Source organism: Xenopus laevis, chromosome 8L (genome assembly GCF_017654675.1).
Source record: "Xenopus laevis strain J_2021 chromosome 8L, Xenopus_laevis_v10.1, whole genome shotgun sequence".
Taxonomy (NCBI): domain Eukaryota; kingdom Metazoa; phylum Chordata; class Amphibia; order Anura; family Pipidae; genus Xenopus; species Xenopus laevis.
This window is the reverse complement of record NC_054385.1, coordinates 57,409,128-57,432,432: the sequence shown is the minus strand read 5'-3', so window position 1 is coordinate 57,432,432 and position 23,305 is coordinate 57,409,128. Positions and strand designations below refer to the sequence as shown.

General features: G+C 39.4%; 1 protein-coding gene across 6 annotated transcripts; it reads left to right on the top strand.

Moving 5' to 3' along the window:
- The first annotated feature begins 1,825 nt into the window (after positions 1 to 1,825).
- Positions 1,826 to 22,140, top strand: slain2l.L (SLAIN motif family, member 2 like L homeolog). Of its 6 annotated transcripts, none has more exons than XM_018229108.2 (10): positions 1,826 to 2,022; positions 5,904 to 6,500; positions 8,121 to 8,260; positions 10,551 to 10,569; positions 10,680 to 10,855; positions 13,325 to 13,465; positions 16,864 to 17,175; positions 19,191 to 19,328; positions 19,569 to 19,875; positions 21,073 to 22,136. In XM_018229108.2, the coding sequence occupies exons 2-10, from the start codon at positions 5,917 to 5,919 to the stop codon at positions 21,137 to 21,139; spliced, it is 1,884 nt and encodes a 627-aa protein (XP_018084597.1). In that variant the 5' UTR covers positions 1,826 to 2,022; positions 5,904 to 5,916; the 3' UTR covers positions 21,140 to 22,136.
- Positions 22,141 to 23,305: the final 1,165 nt, after the last annotated feature.

The following is a 23,305-nucleotide window of genomic DNA, read 5'->3' as shown; positions in this document are numbered from 1 at the left end:
GTATGGCTCACTAAGTTTTTGATCTACTGTGAAAAACACCAGCAGGATTTTACACTGGCAGAGAAAATGCTCAATGTGCCAAAAGACTTAAGATAGACACAACACACAGGTAGGTTTTGACTTGTGAAATGACGATTTTGACACGATCTGATAAGATCATCTAATTATCAATAAATTGATGGGGTACCAAAGCTAGTTTAGCCAATAGGATCGTTCACAGAGCGTGCGTATTGTGGAAGTGACAAATTCAACCACATCCACTTGGATGCCACAGACTGAAAATACCATTCCCAGTTAAAAAAAACACAACCCTAACTGGAACAACAGACACACTGTGGCCAACAAAAGCATTTCCTGGCAGACACAGGTGGCTTCTCAAGCATTCCATGGGGACTGATATTGTGGTCTTATCTCACGAGAGTGTAGTGGGCCAGCAAGAAAATTGGACTTTAAATGGGCTATCTGGGACTGCCGGCAGAGAGCCAAAAATAAGGCTGTCCTGGTAAAAGTGGGTCACTTGAGAGATAACTTTCTCTTTACAGAAAACGTATTCCCATCATTCTCTTGAGGAAGATGTGTTACCGTGAAACAAAAAAGAGAAATGTGAAGTGGAGAGCCTTGGTTCTGCAATAACATAAGCCCTTCCCCCCACTCACTAGCAAACCAGTTTGGGCTACGACCATCAGTTGCAAACAATTAACTGGAGAAAAATTGCTATTAAAACTTAGCTTTTAATTGGACCATTAAAACAGTATATACACTGGGCACAATGTGTTACCCCCAAGCCCAGATATCATATTAATGCACAAGCACTGGCAGCTAAACCAAAGGCCAACTTTCCATCTCTATGTGCCCAAAGGAGTCTTTCTGTTGTAGAGTTAGGAGCAGAGGAAACAAAGAGTAAAATATTACTTTTGTTCAATTTCACACATTGTCTTCTCCTAAATGTGCCCTTGTTCATTCTCTTGTTTGCACCAAAGCATGGGGCCCTCTACATACAAAAACATCATTTCACTTGGCCTTAGTTTGCATAAAAACATACCTCCCAACTGTCCCGTTTTTCGCAGGAGAGTTCCAATTTTGACAGTTCAGCCCAAAACCCAAGTTTGTCTTTGATCTCCTGTATGGTGCCAGAAAAAGATATGTTTTTCAAACTTAATTAATTAAGAGGCTTTTGGCAGAGCCCAGAATATGCAGCACCTGCACTTAGATACAATTGTAACTAATAAGACAAGCAGTTCTCTTAGGGGAACTGTGACTCAGCTTAAAGGGGAATTTCACCTTTTTTAGCAAAACTGTTATAACACATAAAACATGTACCTAAAACCCCCAGACGTGCTCAAACCTTCCATAACTTGCCAAATTGTGTAAATGTTGGGAGGTATGTAAAAACTCCTTAGTTCTCTGATGGAAGCAGGTACTGTTGTTTTTTTTTAGTTCCCTGGCACAAATTAGAGCTCAGACCAAAAAATACAGTATAAATGACTTCTGGTAACTAGGGTCCAAATTCCCCTAGCAACCACGCATTGATTTAAATAAGAGACTGGAATATGAATAGAAAATGGCCTAAATAGAAAGACGAGTAATAAAACGTAGCAATAACATTATATGTGTAGATTTAAACATTTGCTTTAGATGGGGTCATTTGTCAGTGCTCCTCATTTGAAAGCTGAAAAATTCCGAAGAAAAAAAGAAAATAATTAAAAAAATATGCTAAAGGTGAGATTGGGAGCGATTACCAACACCTATTAGCAGTTTCCGATTGTGTTTCGCTAAAACACGCCGTCTCTGTTCGTCCCTCCCACAAGGCGGCAACATGATGCGTCACTGCGATTAAGCGTAGCCATGATGTAATTGTCTCGCGTGATGAGACTTGTGGTGTCGGGATTTTGTGTAAGACAAGAGATCAGCATCTTGCAGCTAACTGTTTCGCGGGAGTTGCGATCCTGGGGTGCGGGCTGTGTTGGACACTATGGCCCCTTGCTTTCAATGAGCCGCAGACTTCGTAGAGGAGAGCGGAAGGTAGGGTACGTGCGAGTTCTTTTCAATGCACAGGTATCTATTGTATTGTCAACGCCGGGCCCTGCTTCAGACCTAAAACCCACCGCACCTGGGACCTCTCAGCTCCTCCCACGATGGTGGCCCTAACAGGCAAAGTCAGAGAGGATATACAACTCCGGGTATCTGCCGGTGCTGCTAGGGGTCGGCCTTGTGATATTAGCCTGTGGATTTTTACTACTCCTGCCTTCCAGATCCCCATTCCCCAAGTGCATCCCTCTGTATCTATTCCCCCAGCTGAATCCCTCTGTATCCATTCCCCCAGCTGAATCCCTCTGTATCCATTCCCTCGGCTGAATCCCTCTGTATCCATTCCCCCGGCTGAATCCCTCTGTATTCATTCCCCCGGCTGAATCCCTCTGTATTCATTCCCCCGGCTGAATCCCTCTGTATTCATTCCCCCGGCTGAATCCCTCTGTATTCATTCCCCCGGCTGAATCCCTCTGTATTCATTCCCCCGGCTGAATCCCTCTGTATTCATTCCCCCGGCTGAATCCCTCTGTATTCATTCCCCCGGCTGAATCCCTCTGTATTCATTCCCCCGGCCGCATCCTTGCGAATCCATTCCCCAGCTGCGTCCCTGCGAATTTAACTGCACTTCTGCTATTTACATCTTGCCCATAGCTTTTCCCAACTGCGCCCTGAAAATCCCAGTTCTATAGTAGTCCTGGTGCCTTGTAAATCATATTCTGTTCTGTACTCCTTGCAACCCCCATAAACCTCACCTCGCAGATAATTCACGTTTGCCCAAATTTTCAGCAAAGCCTTGGTAGTGTGGCCCTGTGAATCTGCAGCCCTAGTTTATTCACTGTGCAAATCCCATTCATCAGTTGCACCTTGCACACTGCATTTTTCAGCAACAGCCCTGCTACCCACACCATAAAAATCCCCTTTGCACCAATATGAAGTAATGGCTCCATCACTTTGCACATATAATTCCCCACATGCAACATTTCTATTTAAATCCTGCAAATGTCTTGGCATCCCTTAATTCCACTCCTCATCTGGAATCCTGGCACAGTCATCCTGCAAATCTCATTGCTACCCTGGAGTCTTGGTGCTAAAGCTGCCTCCTCCCTTGAAAGCAGGACACATCCATATCTTGCGTGACTAATGTTGGTGCTCTAGTGTCTGTCCAACCATGCAGCCAGCATATTGATTAATTGCTAATTAACTATGCAGGATGTGAGATTAATGTGTGATTCTGTGATTACCCGTACTTATCCTGTGAATTGTGTTCTGAATTCTGCCTTGATTATACCCTGTTTCTTGTATTTTTATGCTTGAAGTTCCAGGGCATCCCTCCCTGGTACCCAAATTGCAAAATACTATTCCATAGCTGCAGCTCATACCCTCACATGTCACATGGACTGTTGCCACCTATCACTTGCAGCAATCTGTGAATTGCAGAACGTCTGTTCTGGTATTTTGTCTTTGTAGCAGAAGACCTTGCCCAGCAAGTGGACCCCCTAATTTACAGGAAAATGCTAGTTAATATAGCCCCCTTGTACTGCCACCACTTCTCTACCACTACTTACTAGTGAAACCCTGAGATAACCTCATGCATTAATTTTTGTTCAGGATTCTTTTACACTAATAATGTTGAATTGGTGTTTATTTTCCTCAAGATTTACATAAACCTAAAACCCCACCTGTTCCCCTTCTACGCCTTTTATGGCAATGTTTTTCAACGTTTTGTGGTTCAATCACACATTTGAAGCCCAGCATGTGTTCATGACCAGTTTGACTCATAAGTTATTAGATATATATGCAAACATTATTAGCCATATTTCCAACAATATCCAGGGCAGAGCTGCACCCACCCAGCCAGTACCCATCTATGGTTTCTGTAGAGGTCTGCAGTTTGGGAACCTCTGCCTTAGTGTAAAAAGCTGCACCGGGTAATCCTGTTGGTGTCTAAATGCACAGATATGCTCATCTTCTCTTGCTGATAAATGGCTCTCCAGCCTTGGTAAATAACCAGGGGTGACGTAATTCACTGGCAAAGATTGAAATAATGTATAATGTTTGTTTCATTGCTTATATATAATGCCTGTGTTTCCTAGTATTGTGTTGTCACAGTGTGTTGTGATTTGTTTGTCAGTATAGATGACAGGGGACTACACTCGCATGCTTCATCGTCCCAGTTTATGCCTTTTGCACTTGTCACATCAGATCAGCCAATTTGCAGGGTTGCACATAGTCCGTCACCATATAGTGCCTACCTTATTTAGTTCAAATTGCTGAGATGAATGCTCCAGGGAAAGGTCTGAATAATGCTGGCTTGACTTGCTCATATCAGTCTCTTGTAGCATCTCAGTCTTTTACAGTTCCCAGTACTGTCAATATATTTGCACTATTGCTAATCGAATAGATCAAGCCTCTGTTTTCCTATTATTACAGAAGGCTGTAAATGTTCACAGCCACAGTCTCCCTCAGCGTATGGGGTGTTAGAAGGTTTATAAAGGAGCATTACTGAGAGCATGAAAATACTTGTGTATTTTCCTCTGTACATGACAGAATACAGATAGTACTGTTATCCACTGAGACTTCCCTAATGATCCGCTCTTTGTTTACTGATTTCTACACCATTCCTTGTTTATCCAAATATTGCAGAGTAGCCATGCACACTAGGCATCTTTATTCAACACAGATCAATGGAGATTAACTCAGTGGTGAAAACAAAAATCTTTAATACCAATACATTCAGTTTTTAAGTGTATGCTTCTCTGTTTTTAGCCTTTCAACGTGTACTTACTTTGCTTTGTGCTCAGGCCTTCCTGTGTGGATGGGTATTTACAAAAGGTTGTTCAGTTAACACCCTAGTCTTTTGCAAACAAAAGGAAATAAGATCCTGATATATATCTCTGAGACAGGATACACATTTAATACCCATTGGTTTATTATTACATTTCTGTTGACACTTAGTGTATCATTGCCTTGCACTGACCCAATCCTTGTTAAATAGGTGGACTCTGTGTAAGTGATTGATGTTGCAAATAAGTTTATCTGCACATCTTTGTTTAAATTGATCAGTTTTACCACTAGGATGTATGAGAAATGTGTCCATTGCTGTTAAATAGACTTTAACATGAATTTTCGTTGGCAATTTTTTGCTTGGCTTGTTGCCATTAACTTACAGGAGTGCAACTCATGTACAGCAACCAAATGCTGTTATTATTCTTTTGTGTCTTGATATTTTATTATGGCTTAAGCATCTGTTATGCACCATGCAGTGGTGCATTTTCAAACATCTGCGAGGAAATGACCAGTATCCATAGTACATGTATATTGGTCTGGATTGGCAAGCCACCTTACAAATATCAATAATTGTACAAAACTTTTCTTCTCACAGTAATATTTGTTTGTCAGCCAAATATCTTCTCTTTGATTTTAATTCTAGACCAGTCAACCATTGCCCTATTTGCTCCAAACCCCAACTGGACTAAGCTTGGATTGTAGACCTTGCCCAACATGATATTCAAGCAAGCCCAATCAGTGTTTTAAACTTCAACCAGACATTTGGTCAAACTGATTGGGACAAAAAGTGGACAACCTTTCATGAGTGGCTGTCAATAGGCCGTGTTGTCCAGTGTATGTCTTATCTTTAGACATCCTATTTGTGTTTACAATAACAAGTGTGTTGGCAAATTTGCATACGTTCTGTGACATTCATACCAAGAAGGTGGACAATTTGTCAAAAGGCAGTAGCTGAGATAGCTGGCCATAGGTACAACAGTATGCCAAAATCTGTATTCACTCAAATAAAAACACCAGTGTAGCCAGATGATGGTTTGTTTTTTTTTATTTTCTTTAACTTTGTGTTACTTTTTGTCACTTTCCAGTGATCATTAGACGATGGTGGTTCCTGGGAATTCCCATGGTATTCCACGAGATCATGCAATAGACCTCAGCGACAGAGCAATGGACTTGGAAGCAGAGCCTGGTCAAAGCTCAGACTTAAAGGAGGTACAGAAACTCCATGAATTGGTAAAAAGATTAGAAATCCAAAACCAGCAGCTGAAGATTAAGAGGAATCCACAGGATAATCACCTTTCTGCTTTAAATTGCACCGGAGTTATGAATAGCATCAACATCCAGCCTGAGAAAGGAGACTTGCAGATCATGCCAAACCTACAGTCGCAGCTTGAACAAATCAACTCCGAGAAGGAAAACATTCCAGCTTTGAGAATGGATGCACAGATGCAGTACGAGAAGGTATGCAGTGACTCAAAGCCTGGACACAAAGTAGAGATCCACTGTGATCAAGATGATAGTTGCTTCTATAGTGTTGATGGCAGTGGAAGATCAGAGCTGGAGGAGGCCATCAGTAAAATGTCTGAGCTGAATTCAAGTGGAGAAAATATTTTGGATGAAACTGCTCTTGATGAAGTAGATGTGCTGGAACTGGGATCCTGCAGTGAAGATGAGGAGGATTGTTGGTATGGTTTGCACATTTTTTTTTTTATCAATGTAAATTATCTTTATATTCATGCTGGGATTTAGATTTACCCTATAGCAGCTGATTGATAATGTCTTTTGGTGTATAGCCATTTTTTTTAATTGCTTAGCTGTGGTGGGTATTTTATTTTAAATGAGGAGATTATTGTGTTGTTACATAAAGCAGTTCTATATATACCAGTGAAAGAATCTTGGAATGTTAAATCGTGTCAGGTGTTTAGCAGAGCCACTGACCTAGATCTTTTTGCTCTGCAACTTCTGCTTATTACTTAGTAATGAAGCATTTTATTAAATGGAGCATTAATAACCAAAGGCACATGCATTGTGTTAATTTAACATTCTTCAGTGTTTTCTTATAAATTTGACTTAACTGAAAGGTTACTTGATCTGAAAAATCAGTGACATTTCTTATAAATATAGGTTTCTGGGCTGCTCAATCAGTCATCCATGTTACTATTGACCCAGTAGCTGAAAAAAACTTCTTCTTTTTTTTTATTGCTGTTTGGGTGGCCAAAACTGCAAACGTCTGCTTTTCAGCGACTTCACCAAGAAAGATCTTTGCCAGATACACACTGATTGTCCATTTCATCAGGCTCTGTAAAATTATCAGTATATTTACAGGCTGTGGGAGGAAACCAAAACGTTGTAAATCTCCTCTGAGGTTTAGCAAATGTACCCACTTCTTAACTGAAAGAGAGAGAAACTTGTGTGCTACATGTTTCACTCCTTCTTCAGATATTTACTTTGCAGAGACCCCAAACCTATTTATACACAAATGTCCAGGAATGGGATCAGTTATCCAGAAACCCGTTGTACAGAAAGCTCTGAATTACAGAGTAATTTTATCCAAATAATCCCAAGTTATAATAAATAAATACAAAATAATAATAAAACAGTAGGTTTGTACTAAGATACCAAGCTATTATTTACACTTATTGGAAGCAAAACCAGCCTATTGTGTTTATTTAATGTTTACATGATTTTCTAGTAGATTTAAGGTATGGAGATGCAAATTACAGAAAGATCAGTTATCTGGAAAAACCCAGGTCCTGAGCATTCTGGATAACAGGTCCCATACCTGTACCAGCAAGAGCGAGCTCCTATTATGTGACCCTGTGCTTAGACACCAGTGTGTCAAATAAGGACTACAATCTAGTGGTCAGCACCAAAAACACATGAATGTGTTGTTACAAATATGTTTTGTTTTTGTGTAAAACGAGGCTATGCAAACAGTGGAGTGTGGCAGCTCCCATTCATAGGAATAAACAGTTATATAGGTAAAACAAGTCAAAATGGGCCAGGCAACTTAAACAGCGAATAAAATATCTATACAATAAATGTTGACATTTTAATCCTCTGATATTGATATGAAAGCATTCTTGTAGAGCTTATTGTTTGTACATAACATTCTTTTTTCTCTAAATTCGTCACTTTGAATATGCCTGATTGCTACATAGTTTGAGATTGTTCCCATGCATATTTACTGGGTGTACAGAGCAGTCCTCCTATAAATGACATCCTCATAATGTAGCGCTATGGTGCACAAAGTGTTTTTGCTTGCTGCCACTTTTTTGACTTTAATTATTTGGTTTATTTTTAAGGCTGTATGTGTCACCACGAAAGGTGGAAAATGCAGAGCAGAAACCAGATTCCCCATTAAAATGGTGCAGACAGGTGTTGGACCACCACAGCCCAGAAACAGAAGCTGCTTGTCGTTCCTTAATTGGCAAACTTGACCAAGGTTTGTATAACCATGCAAGTCCATCTTTTCATGTGGGGGCTACTGTATAAAGTCATCATTCTGTACTTATTAAAATCACTCCCTTAGAATCTTGCAAATCTCACTTCTCCCTAATGAGTTTTTTGGTTAACCTAGAGACTTACATTCTTAAACACAACACAAATAAACTAATGGGCATTTTTTATTAGCCTCACTGCTATAGCTCCAGAAGTTTGGCAAGGTCAGGCTTGGCCCTAATGGCGAGCAGTTCCATAGATTGTGAGCCAGGGGGTTAATACAAAGCTGTTCTATTTGACATGGAAAGCGCCTAATTTAACAATGGTCATATGGAATGTCTAAGTATGACTGGTTTGATTCATGGATATGGATAAAAATCTGTAGTATGAATATGGCATGGGAGAAAAAAATTTTATACACTCCCTCTATAAGTAGTTTCCAAAGCTTTTTGCTCTTCTGTTCTCAGCACCCTCAGCAAATAAGAAGCTTACTTATTAAAGGAACACTATGGGATAGTATGATTCACAGAGCACACAAACCAAACAAACTATACATGTTAGGTCACATGAGCCAATTAACAGATTGTTTTCTGTCTTTCCTTTCCTGTTACAGAGTTGTAGTATTTCTGGTCAGGTGATCTCTGAGGAAGAACACAGACCATCACAAATATATATTCCAGTTTGATAAGATTCTTGCATATGCCACTTAATTTGATATATTTGCTCAAGTATTCATTTGGGGGGGTATAGTTTTCCTTTAAGGGTTGTGACACACGGGCAGATTCGGGAAGATTTAGTCGCCAGGCGACTAATCGCCTCCTCGTCTGGGTGACAATCTCCCCGAACTGTGTTTGCGTGTCTTTCCGTCCACTATAATCGAAAGTCGCCTGCGCAAAAGCACATGCGCCGCTTCGTTTTCCGAAGTCACCCGAAGTTTCCTCGTGAGGCAACTTCGAGTGACTTTGTAAAATGAAGTGCCACGTGTGCTTAGCTCAGGCGACTTTTCATTATAGCGGACAGGAAGACACGTGAAGTCAGTTTGGGGAGATTGACGCCCAGAAGAAAAGGCGATTAGTCGGCAGGCGACAAAATCTCCCCAAATCTGCCAGTGTGTCTCAAACCTAAGACCTCAAGTTAGTGTTTGCCAAGATGCTTCACAGTAAAGCCAGATTGCCAGAGTCATTTACTGTATATTGCATGTTCTTTGTCCTGTGGTTAATTGAATCGCTTATCAACTAAAAATGCTGGTCACTGAACCCTTGTACAGGGGATTATTGTATATCTTTCCTTTAATGTGTAATCATAGTTCAAAGAGGACATATTTTAGCTTTTAAAGGAAGGTTATAGTGACCAAACCTAAGCATTTCCTGCAGGACTGCCCTACACACAAAGGAAATCGCCAGTTGCCTTGTGAAACACTACATGCATCCTTTCCTAGAGTGAAATTTGTGTTTACTGTTGATGAGCTCTACTTTAGGGAAGTTAGTTATTTTTAACAGTGTTCTCCGTTTTTTCTTGTGACAAGGACACAAATGAAAGTTCGTTTTTGCTTTGAGCTTATCTTGTGTTCATGGTGTCTCATTAATTATTTAAATAAAGTAGAATTGAGAAAAAAACAGAACATTCCTTTCTTTAATAATACTGTATAAGTTCTTAACTAGTCAATATAATCAGGCCTCGGATGTACTTCCTAATTGTATAATTGTTAGAAATATATCTAAACGAGGGAATCCAAAACTCACAGGATGTTTTAAAAAACACAATTGAGATCGACTTTCCAGTGTACATGAAGATCTTTATAAAGATCTCTATCCATCCTTTTTTTTTTTTCCCTGAATGGCTTGCATTTATATTCACAGAATATATATTGGGTTGAAACTCGCCTGCAGGGTTTGGCGGCACAACTCATCAGATGCTAACAACAGACTGGTTTCACCCTTGTTTATCAGCATGGGTGGAGCCAGGTAAATGGTTGCATGCCAAAAGCAAATTTGAATTATTTGGAAGCCTCTCTCCATTTTATTTAAGCAAAACAGTAGGATTCCTAGGAAAGGTTTTGCTGTGAAATGTTCTAAATAAGCAACCCTTTTGCACAAGAAAAGCTTTCAAAACATTGTGTATATTGATCTTTACATGTTTGCATCAGTGTTAATTGTCAGTTGGCTCAGGACCAGTATCTATCGTTAAACACAACATTCCACTGTGTGCTAATTTACTTCCTTTTCCAATCCATTCTCTATGCAAACAATATTTTATAGATAACTGTCTTTACAAAAGCCATTCTTTCTTTTCAGTCCCATCAGGGAGCAGAAGGTAAGCAATGCAGATGTTTCTATTCAAATCTCTCTGCAAAGAATTTTCTTGCAACTCAATTGTGAGCTCTTTGGTGATGATTATTTGCATCTTGTGTTTCCCATGTTTAGACTAACAAGGTTATGCTTCATTCTAGCGAGTAGATGGAAAAGCCTGTACTGCAGCCCTCTGGCATCGCCATCTGCATATAACACCAATGCTGAATGCAGCTATGGTAGCAATACACTAAACTCACCGGGGTGCCTCAAATCCACTAACAAAGCACTACTAACCTGTGGCAGTTCAGGTACGGCACGTTTGGGTGTTTTCATTGCTAATGGCATGTTTACTAACAATTGAAGACTGGTTGACTGTAACTTGTCCTTTACAAAGCTTTGACATATAATGTTAATACCACTGTATATTAATCTGCTGGTGTTCAGTTTCCAAAATCTATAGGAAGCCAGTGACTCACTCCAAGTGCTAGGAGTTATTGCATATGGCAAGCCATAAGGTCCATATCCTTGCACTTTTTCCCTTCCCTGTTCACTGAACAAAAGGAATCTGTATAATTTTGAAGACATAATTCAGTTGCATAGATTGCTAAAAACAGCCCAGATAATTGTGATGAGTGTACATTATGATCTGTTGAACTATACAGGTATGGGACCTGTTATCCAGAAAGCCTGGTGTTTTCCCGCTAATGGATCTTTTTGTAATTTGGATCTTCATACCTTAAGTCTACTAGAAAATCATGTAAATATTAAATAAACCCAATAGGCTGGGTTTACGTCCGATAAGGATTAATTTTATCTTAGTTTGGATCAAGTACAAGCTAATGTTTTATTACTACAGAGAAAATGGGAATCATTTTTAAAAATTTGTATTATTCGATTATAATGGAGTCTATGAGAGATGGCCTTTTCATAATTTGGAGCTTTCTGGATAATGGGTTTTCCGGTTAACGAATCCCATACCTGTATTTTAATGCCAAAGGGGTTTAGCAGCCTGTTGCCATCACTCATTCTAGAAGTTTTCATATAGCTTCTTAAAAACCGGCTACCCCACTTACATAATAGTATAAATATATTGCTTGATGAAAGTGAATTAATGAAGGCAACCCATAGCTGCAGGGAGTACCTCCCATGATCTACTAGTTTATTGCTGTTGATGTTAGCTAATATTTTGCAGGTTGAAACTTTCTGGAGTCATTATATGTTCTGTTTGTGCAGTACCAGGAAGTCCTTCCAGGATCTCATCTGCACTAATCTAAATAGGGAGCGGTTTTATTATTCCGAACATTTCTTTCAAATAGCAAACAACTTGAGCTGCATCCCTGTTGTCCTTGTAAAGGCTGACCGTAGTCCTTGTTTTTGTACGCAATAACAAAGATGCATTGATTTTTGTCACATATTCCTCTTGGGTCACATAGAAAAAAAGGGTGTGTACTGTTTTTGTTCCATTTATTCTGTTAAATAGACAAAGGCAAGATACCATTGGCATGCTAAGACAGGGAGGGAGTTTTGGCACGTGTCTCTACTGTAGTAGTGCAGTTTTGATATGAGCTTCACATGTGGCTTATGTATCCGTTAATTATATCTTTTGACAGGAAATGTTTTGTACTGTGGTAACATGGAGTCAGAAAACATGGTCAAGTGTGTTTTTTTTCTAAAGTGAGAATAACTTGGGGAAGAAAACTGCTCTATGTGCCAAAGTCTTCATGTTTTTCTTTTGCAACTTCGATTGAAAATCGTGTTTCAGTACAATAATAAAATCTTAATGGTTAGTTGTGCCATTACCGTAAATGTAAGGTAAAGAGCAATTTGTCTCTTGCTATTTTGTAGCTCCTTGGATGGGAAAAGCACACAAAATCCTTACTTTATTTAATTGTAATTAAAATCTTCCTGTGGCATTTTGCATTTTTGAAAGATAATAGTTTGCACAAAACTGTTTTTTTCAGTTCAAAGTCAGTATAGCAGTGAGTTTTATTTCCACCATTACCAGCAGAGATACAAAACCCTCTGAATTATACCATGGGGCACATTTACTTAGCTCGAGTGAAGGAATAGAATAAAAAATACTTCGAATTTCGAAGTATTTTTTTGGCTACTTCGACCTTCGACTACGACTTTGAATCGAACGATTCAAACTAAAAATCGTTCGACTATTCGACCATTTGATAGTCGAAGTACTGTCTCTTTAAAAAAAACTTTGACCCTCCTACTTCGCCACCTAAAACCTACCGAGCCTCAATGTTAGCCTATGGGGAAGGTCCCCATAGGCTTTCTAGCCAATTTATGATGGAAGGAAAATCGTTCGATCGATGGATTAAAATCCTTCGAATCGTTCGATTCGAAGGATTTAATTGTTCGATCGAACGATTATTCATTCGATCAAACGAATATCGCTAAATCCTTCGACTTCGATATTCAAAGTCGAAGGATTTTCCTTTGATGGTCGAATATCGAGGGTTAATTAACCCTCGTTATTCGACCCTAAGTAAATGTGCCCATAAGTGTTGTTATCCTACAGAGGCAGTCCTAGACACAGGTTAGTCATGCACGGTGTTAGGTGATCTTGCCCTCATTTAGTTGTATGACCAAACTGAGTTAGAGTTTTAAGGGTTAACACATAAAAGAACATGACATATTGAACAAATACATTGTTTACTTAAAATTGAGTGAATTATATTTGCATTAGCTATAGTAGGAACACACTTAAATGTATAAAGAAGTCCATTAATAAGTTATTTTCCAATGTTCTGCTTTTATTCAAGGTTATTTAAGCATCCATTCTGCCCTAAGCTCACAGTCTTCTGTAGACAGTGAGTTAAGTACCTCTGATGACTCCATATCCATGGGATACAAACTACAAGATTTGACTGATGTGCAGGTCATGGCCCGTCTGCAAGAGGAAAGTAAGTCTTGTTTCTTGTTTTGTAAATGTATACCGTATATACTCGAGTATAAGCCGACCCGAGTATAAGCCGAGGTACCTAATTTTACCTACGAAAACTGGGAAAATTTATTGACTCGAGTATAAGCCGAGGGTGAGTGGGTTAAAGAAAACTGGTACATTTCACAAGTCTAAGCCAAGGCAGTTTGTCAGCAATGGAGAATGGGTTGAAGTCTCTTGTACACACACATAACACATATTTATGGTGCCTCAGTCTAGCTATGTATATCCATCAGTGAAGAGATAGTGTGTGCCATACAGGGGCAGCAGTAATTAGGCATGGTACATGGCTCCTAACAAAAAATGGAGGCTTTCCAGAAAGAAAGGCTGGAAACACTTGGGGGTGCCAAACGTTAGGCATCCCCAAGTGATTGTAGCGACATACAGGGGCAGCAGTCATTACCGTAGGCATGGTACACAGCTCCTAACACAAAATGGAGGCTTTAAATGAGAAGGAATGGCTAGAGACACTTGGGGGTGCCAAACGTTAGGCACCCCCAAGTGATTGTAGCGACATACAGGGGCAGCAGTCATTACCGTAGGCATGGTACACAGCTCCTAACACAAAATGGAGGCTTTAAATGAGAAGGAATGGCTGGAGACACTTGGGGGTGCCAAACGTTAGGCACCCCCAAGTGATTGTAGCGACTTACCAAAACCCCAGGACCTATAGGAGTGAGCACCACGGAGAAAGCTACGGTACTTCTGTCTTCGCGCAGCTGCGCATTTCCCTGTACTGGCGCATGCGCATTTGAACAAAAAAGCCGACTTTACAGTTAAAGTTCGGCTTTTCATTCTAATGCGCATGCGCAGCTGCGTGAAGACGGAAGTACCGGTAACTTTCTCCATGCTGCTCACTCCTATAGTAAATCGCTACAATCACTTGGGGGTGCCTAACGTTTGGCACCCCCAAGTGTCTCCAGCCTTTCTGTCTCATTTAAAGCCTCCATATTGTGTTAGGAGCTGTGTACCATGCCTACGGTAATTACTGCTGCCCCTGTATGTCACGTCACAGCTCCATTCACACACCATTTGTTCTCCTGAAGCGCAGCCTTTCGGTTTTGCGTACTGACTCGAGTATAAGCCGAGGTACAGTTTTTCAGCACATTTTTGGTGCTGAAAAACTCGGCTTTTACTCGAATATATACGGTAATCCTTGATAAAGGATCAAAAATGGTGGATGCATATACTGGTATGGGATCTCTTTTGCAGAATGCTTGGGACGTGGGTATTTCCGGATAAGGGGTCTTTCTGTAATTTGGCATCTTCATGCCTTAAGTCTACTAAAAAAATCATGTATACATTAAATAAGCCTAATAGGCTGGGTTTGCTACCTATAAGGATTAATGTCTTAGTTTGAATCAAGTACAAGTTTCGTTTTTTTATTATTACAAAGAAAAAGGAAATCATTTGAAAAAATTTTGGATTATTTGATTATAATGGAGTCTATGGGACACAACTTTTCCGTAATTCGAAGCTTTTTTTTTTTTGTAATGGTCTATGTGTTCCCTCAGAGATCACCTGACCATTAACGCAGCTGTAGGAAGTGCAAGAGTAAAAGACAGAACTTAGTCCATTTATTGTCTGATTTAACCTGTATGTGTACCCTTGGTTTGATCTGGTGGGATTACCCAATGGCACATACTACTAGAAAATGTATTTTAAAAAAAAAAAAAGGGTTATTTAGATGAGACAGGGTTTTACATATGGGGTATAGTTTTCTTTTAATGAAATAGATTTTTGTCATTCTTAGCCAATTGGCCATTTTATGCAATGTGTCCCTGGAATTTTCCTTTACATTCATTATTATTATTACATTCCTCTGATCAGTGTGTGAAGTGAACTGATGTTAGTCAGGGTGAGTTGAGAGTATCATGTAGTACCAGCCTACTGGTTCTTGTACAGTGGTGCTTTACACCAAGATTGTGGTTCCTTTAAAGGAGAACTAAAGCCTAACTAAAGAAGTAGGCTAGAAATGCTGTATATTGTGTTTTGGGCTTCTGTACCAGCCCAAGGCAACCACAGCCGTTTAGCATTAAAGATCTGTGTCTCCAAAGATGTCCCAGTAGCTCCCCATCTTCTTTTCTGCTGATTCACTGCACATGCTCTGTACTGCTGTCACTTACTGAGCTAAGGGACCCACTCACAATATACAGCACATATAAACTAGAAATATCACAATATAAGGCTGATTAGTAATTAATACAGATAATTACTACGTAGCAGAACAGAAACCAGTGCAACTAGCATCAGACTTTAAAGGAATTTTTCAGTGTAAAAATAAAAACTGGGTAAATAGGCTGTGCCACATGGGTCATATCTGTTGCTTTTGAATCTGAGCTGAATGCTGAGGATCAATTACAAACTAACTGAACAGAAATGTACCATGTGGCCCCCCTTCAAGTCGCTGACTAACTCAGAGTACTGAAAAGAAATGAAAAGCAGGAAGTAGTGTTCTGGCTATTATGTTAAGACATCCAGTCACTCCAGCCTTTATACATTACATTTTTGGCTAACTACGGTAACTATATTAGAAACATTTTTTATTTTGTACAGCCTATCTATTTACACAGTTTTTATTTTCGTACTGAACAGTTCCTTTAAGTCAACCCTGTAGCATCAGCTTATATTACAGACAAACCTCAATTTCTGCTGGATAATTAATGACGACCCCTAAGCTTAGCTTCTCAACAGCTGCTCAGAGCCCACTGAGCATGTGAGTGTCGCAGACACTTTCCAAGATGGTGACCCCCTGTGACAAGTTTGAAGTCCTGGATCATTGCTGCTATTGACAAGCTGAAACTTTAGGCTGGTGCAATAAGTTCAGTATATAATATATGGCATTTTTAGCCATATTCATTTTTAGGGTTTAGTTTTTCTTTAAGGTTTACAGGAAACAAGTTTTAACAGTAAGCACAAAAATCCTGCATTGTACATTTCTGTAGAAAATGTTATCTTATAAAGACTTCCTAGGTTTGATAACTTCATTAAATTGAAAGTTGTACTTTTATGTTTACAAAAAGTCAAAAACGGTTTGCACACCCGATTGAAAAAATGACATTTATTACAAAAGAAAAAATAAACAAAAGATACGAAACAATACTAAGTGAGCCCAACGCGTTTCGACCAAAAGGGTCTTCCTCAAGGGCACAAATGATAAATAGTCAAAAAAAAAAGGCTAAACCCCTAAACTTAGGGGTCGTTTTTGTATGTTCTTTTTTGGAGACCCTTATGGGGAGCCTCCTATGGATTAGCACCCCACATTCTAATTTTTAGGAGGTGCACCTTTTTTCCCGATTTTATAGTACTTTTATGTTTGACTTTATATTGCAGTTATCTAAACTAGTTCTGAACCCACAGGTCTCCGGCAGGACTATGCCTCCAGCTCTGCGTCTGTTTCCCGACGTAGTTCAAGCGCTTCTCTTCATTCTCTCAGAAGAGGGACTTTCAGTGACCAGGAATTCGACACATACAGTCTGGAGGATGAGGATGACTGTGACTGTTCTCTGTCCTTCCGTAGCTCACACCGGTATTCCCCTTCACCTCTTAGTTCACCCCGATGCCAGTCTCCTTCAGCAGCTGAGAGCAGGGCAACCACTTCACGCATCAGGCCTCCTCGGAGATCTATTCAGAATCATGTGCAAGAGCGAATGAAATATGCAAACTGTGAAGGTGAGACTCATGGAAACTTCTCTGCAGTGCTTGAACATTTATTGAGCTTCACCTTTTGTTCTCTTGAGTATAATTTTATGCAGTATTAAATTATTATGCTATCATTTAAAATGTGGGCTTTGGGTTTAGCAAGTCTGTTACAAAATGCAGGATGTTGGCCAAGGTCAACGGTTTGCCAAGATTAGCAGGGGAATGTATGAAAAGTCGGTAACGGGAGAAATATTCACAATGTGAATGCATGTTTCTGAAATTAATATAGCTTTTGTGAACCCATAAACTGTTTAGTGACCAGTTCCAACGTTGGAAGAAAGATTGAATTTTATAGTTTGCTTCAGGGTGCAGTGTATGTAATAAAACAAATTGTGTTTGCTTCAAAAGATTCTACCACCTTCAAGTATGCCTTAAGTGTGCAATGTATCATTAACCCCCCCAAGGTTTTTGTAGTTGAAGCTGCAGCAAGGTTTAGACTTTTGTACATATAATTATTAAGGATGAGCAAAAAATCGCCAATGGACCCTAATATATTGTAAAAAAAATTGTTCCGCAAAAATATACCCATTGACTTCAATGTGTCTGGGAGATTTTTATAGTTTTGCATATTTCGGCGATGCAAAACTGGTCATATACACCCATCACTAGTCATTTTTATTGTAAATCAGGCCATGCAACTTCTTTATAACATGGCTAGACTTTTGTCTGCATGGTCTTGGCCACCATACAGAACAAGTTTGGAAATTATTATTAATAGTGATATGGACACATCATAGAAGACCCATTAATGTTGCCTGCCTCTGTTGGCAGTTTTGCACTAGCAGGAAAACACCAGATACTGCCTAATGCTATTGACTTAAATGAGGTTGTTCACCTTCCAAAATGTTTCAAATTGAAAAAAGTATTTCTGGTGAACCGTTATTTATTGTTGACCGTTTTTCTAATATTAAACTTTCATTTTTAACCTTTCTAATGCAGATCTAGAAAGGGGTCACGATTGGTGTTCTAAATTGATCAATAAGTAGACACATTTTCTTATGGTGGGCCCTGCTGAACAAAGTGGTGGTTCACCTTTAAGTTAACTTTTAGTATGTTATAGAATGGCTAATTCTAAGCAACTTCAACTGGTCTATACTATATATTTTTATAGTTTTTGAATTGCCTTTTTTTCTGACTGTACAGCTTTCAAACGGGGGTCACTAACCCCGTCTAAAAAGCAAATGCTCTGTAAGGTTGCACAATATTTAACAATAATGTGCAACCTTACAGAGCATTTGCTACTTTTTATCACTCCTCTTTCTATTCAGGCCCTCTCTTTTTTATATTCCACTGTCACATTCAAATTGATGCATGGTTGCTATGGTACTTAGACCCTAGCAACCAGATTGCTGAAATTGCAAACTGGAGAGCTGCTGAATAAAAAGCTAAATAACTCCAAAACCACAAATAATAAATGAAAACCAATTGCAAATTGTCTCTGAATATCACTCTACATCATACTAAACATTAATTTCATGGTAAAACATAATTTCAAGGTAAACAACCTGTTTATAGGCAGCTGTTATAATTGATACAATAGTTGTTAATTTCCACTGATGCTGCTGAGAAATGTATCCACTAAATGTAGCAAATTGTAACAGTTCAGAATTTGCACCTGGATCACTGATTGTTTCAGTTTTGGAAAGATGGTAAAGAATAAAGGATGGAAAGCAATTCAAAAAAGTCTTTATTGCTGGTGAACAATCTGAAAACAACTGAAAAAAGTGTTTGGAAGATGGACAGCCCATTTAATGATGAAAAGGGCAGGGGCAGTAGTTGGCTGGTTCTTTGTGGTGCAAAAATGCAGACAGAAAATTAGCCTACGGACTATGGGACGCATTCCAGCTATTTGAATGCTGATAAAATGGCTATAATATCAGTCTTCGTAACATAACAGAAGTTAATAGGATAAAGTAAAGAAACCTAAAATGATAAAGATGGTTTCTGTTGTTGCATCTCATTTTGCCACCTTTTATATGTTTTAGATGAGATGCGCCACAGTATGCCTAACCTGGCAAAGACAAGCTTGCGTTCCCTTGAAGCAGTAAGAAGCAGTCGAAGTTTGGAGTCTGATCTCCAGGGCCCAAGCAGCCGTTTAACCAGAATGCAGCAGCCTTCAACCAGTAAGTGTGCCATCCTAGCAATTACACCCTTCTCTCAGTCCAGCAAAAATACATCATTCTCTATATATCTCTATATTTACTATTAAATCTCATGTTTATTTTAGGATTCAAAATGCTTTCTGTAGAGCAAATCCTTGATAATATGGACAGAAGTACATGAGCAGTTTCAAAGCTTATTATTGGTGCAGCAGGTTTCAGATGCAATGACAACTGCAGTTAACAGTGAATGTGGTTTTTCAGGTACTCCTCCAAGTAAAATGCGATATGGTGCCAGCAATCAACCTGCACTGACTGCTCGCCAACCTATTAAACCAGGTGTTAGCACAAGTTCACTCTTGACCTCAAGGCAAGCAATAAAATCCTCCGGCTACAATAATTCAAGTGGTATACGTAAAATCCAATCTTCTCCTGGCCTGAATCCATCAGGATCCAGTGCAGTTTCCAGAACAGGCAATGTGTCATCCTCCATTAAACATTCCACTGTGAAATCTCAGGCATCTATGGGATCCACTGTGCCTAAAAGTAAAATGATTCAGCCATCCAGAAGGTAAGTTTTCAATTTATTTTTAACATTGTTGGCACATTTTAGCAGCTGGAAAGTACCTAAAATACCTATGTTAGTCTGCGGTTCACTTGAATAGAATAGTCCTGGTGCTTTTCAGCCCTGAATGGGGGAGATGGCAGGGGTTGTTTTGAACACTTCTCCACTCGCCCCGTATTCCATCAATTCTTCATTTTTTCATTTACCTCTCCCCCAGTGCCCCAGCCAGCCAGTCAGCATCGCTAGTTACACTTAGAAAGCCCCGCTCACTGTGTGTTGCACAGCTCCCCCCTCCTCCCCAGAACGACCTTTCCTCTCTGCCACACATTAGTTTCTATGTCAGCACGAAGTCGCGCAGGTATTTAATGTGCTGCTGTTTGATTCTCCTGCTTATGCAATAGCGCGACTTCGTGCTGACATAGAAACTAATGTGCAGGGGAGCTGAGCAATAGGCAGGGACACATAAGGGATAGGTGATGGCAACAAGCAGGGACACATAAGGGAGAGCTGAGCAACAAGCAGGGACACATAAGGGAAAGCTGACGGCAACAAGCAGGGACACATAAGGGATTGCTGAGCAACAAGCAGGGACACATAAAAGAGAGCTGAGCAACAGGCAGGGACACATAAGGGAGAGCTGACGGCAACAAGCAGGGTCACAGAAGGGAGAGATAAGCAACAAGCAGGGACAGAGAAGGGAAAGCTGAGCAACAAGCAGGGGCACAGAAGGGAGAGCTGACAGCAATAAGCACTGAGGGGAAGGGAAGGCTGAGCAGCAATCATGGAGGGAAAGGGAGTGTGTTTAACTTTCATAACCAACCAAATTTCAGTAAAATTAACATGGTAATTAGGAGGTGTGGTCAAAAAGTTGCCACGTGTTACCAAGGTAGATCTCCTGATAGGGGCCAAGTGTCAAGATTAGATCCCAGTGTAACAAAGTCTGGGCACCGCTGCTTTAAGCAATGCCTCCAAGAGAATTGTGCATCTCATGGTATGTTTTTAATGGAATGGAATAGAAAGTAGCGATAGCTATAACTTTGTAGCCGTACAGAGAATTTGTTTTTAGATGGGCGTTTCTTTCCATTCATAATACTGAATATTTAAAACAAAGAGCGAAAGTGACTATAGAGTAAGCTGTGCATTTAATTTCTTGCTTCAGATAGTTCCCAATTTATATTTGTGTTGTTTTTGTTCCATCTGTAGATCTCTTCCTTCTGCAAAGATGAACAGCACACTGGGTGATGATTCATGGAAAGACGGATGCTATTAAATCAACCCAAAGATGAGTTTATCCCTTATCTTCTGTCCAGCGGGCTGGACACTGGCATTTCTGGAGAACATTTGCTATTACTTTGATGTCAGGTTTTATGACCTGCTTTTGTCACCGAATTCTAAAGCTTGAATTGAAATCAAAACTGTGCTGTTGCTTGTAGCTGTCATTCTAGTCACTGCCATAATATCTTTGCACCTAAACAGTGGGATGTTGATTTAGGAGATAGAAAATGTTTTTTTGGTGCCACCAACAAACTGACCTTTTTTGCACTGCTGTGAATCTTAAAGGACCGGTAACACCAACATTGGAAGTCTTTAATCCAACTTGACTATTTATTTGCTATTTATTTAAATTTACTATTCTATATATACTGTACCTATAACAATATTCCAAGATTTTAATTAAACAGAGCCCTGCCGGGTCTGTTTGTTATCTAGGGCCATAATAATGATACGTATTCATGAACTGCCGCAAAAGACTACCAGAAAAACATATTGGTATTTTCAAAGTTTCTAAGTTTTATGTATAAATGCTTATATGGGATTTCCTGGTGTGACTGGTCCTTTAAAGTTAAGTATTAGTCATTTGAAATGATGGCTGTAATATAGTTGTTCTTAAACGTTTGTGTTTTTGTTTTGTTTTCTTCTTCCATATTTTTTTTTTTGATTTACTGGTTAAAGAGTTCACAGGTTTTTTCTACTCGCTCTACTCAGAGGCAGATCTTTTTCAACTGCAGACTTTTGTAATGTCCGTGATCACGTTATTTCTTGAAATGTGAATATTCTACAAATATATGGTTATGGTGAAGAATCCACTGCAAGGACTAGAGAAGAATTCTTGTGCCAGTATAAATGGATTAGATAGGACGGTGCACAATATTTGTGTGGTAACAGAGTAATTAGATGCTGCGTGTAGAAAAAACATCCATGTTTTTGTGAGACACCTTTGATTATCTTGCTTGACCTACTTTCAGTAAATAAAAACATCTACTGACTGCTGCTTTGGGTTTCTGTGCCATGTGGAGTATACCTGTGTTTTTCTCAGAGAGCTTGTGTCATGAATGAATGTAATGTGAATATGATAAGGCAGAACAAAGTAGTTGCTACGGGTAATTGCTCATTGTGTAGTTCCAATCACTTGCAGGCTCACAACAAATCCCTCTGAATTGCCTCCATTTATTCCAAAGATGCAAGTGATTGCCATACAAATACACGTAGGGCATTTCTGAGGGATTTGTTATGATCTTGCTGGGTTGGAATATAATCGGAACCGCACTGCACCGTTGCTTCTACAGTGTGGGGGCTATAACACACAAAGCTTCTTACGGTGAACTATTGCGAAAATGAATACTGAAATAAGGAACTTTCTAAATACAGGTATGGGAACCAGTTATCCAGAAAGCTCTAAATTATGGAAAGGCAGTCTCCTGTAGATTCTATTTTTTCCAAATCAAATTTTTAAAAATGATTTCCATTTTCTTTGTAAAAATAAAATAGATTGTACTTGATCCAAACTTCAATATAATTTAATCCTTATTGGAAGCAAAAATATCCTATTGGGTTTATTTAATGTTTACATGATTTAAGGTATGAAGATCCAAACTACGGAAAGATCCGTTATCCAGAAAACCCCAGGTCCCGAGCATTCTGGATAATAGGTCCCATACTTGTACATTTAATTAACAATTCTGTACCATTTCTGAAATAATCCCGTTTATCTTCACTATACCTCTCTCAGCATCTGTTTCTCTTGATTCTGTCTTCATTCAGGAGTTGGGTGTCCATTTTCATTGACAGATCCAATATAGCTTATAGGGGAGCTTCCTTTTGCCTAGATGTATTTGAGCTCACTCTATTAAAATCACCAGACATCCTGTCTCTCTACATGCAGAATTTGTGCAAAATGCAGTTATTTTGTTTGTACTGGAATCAGTTATTTGAGTGATCTCTAATACACCTGCTAGGAAAGGAAGCCCCCCCCCCATAAGATATATTGGATAATATATCATAGTTCTAGATGCTTGACCAGAAGGCAAAAGGATGGTCTTAAGTGTGAACACTGATTTGTTTTGTATATTTATGGAACTATAGAAAGATTTTTCATAAATTTGTAACCTTAGGGCAAGGCAAGATAAGATGTGTGCGTTTTTACGTTACGTTTTTT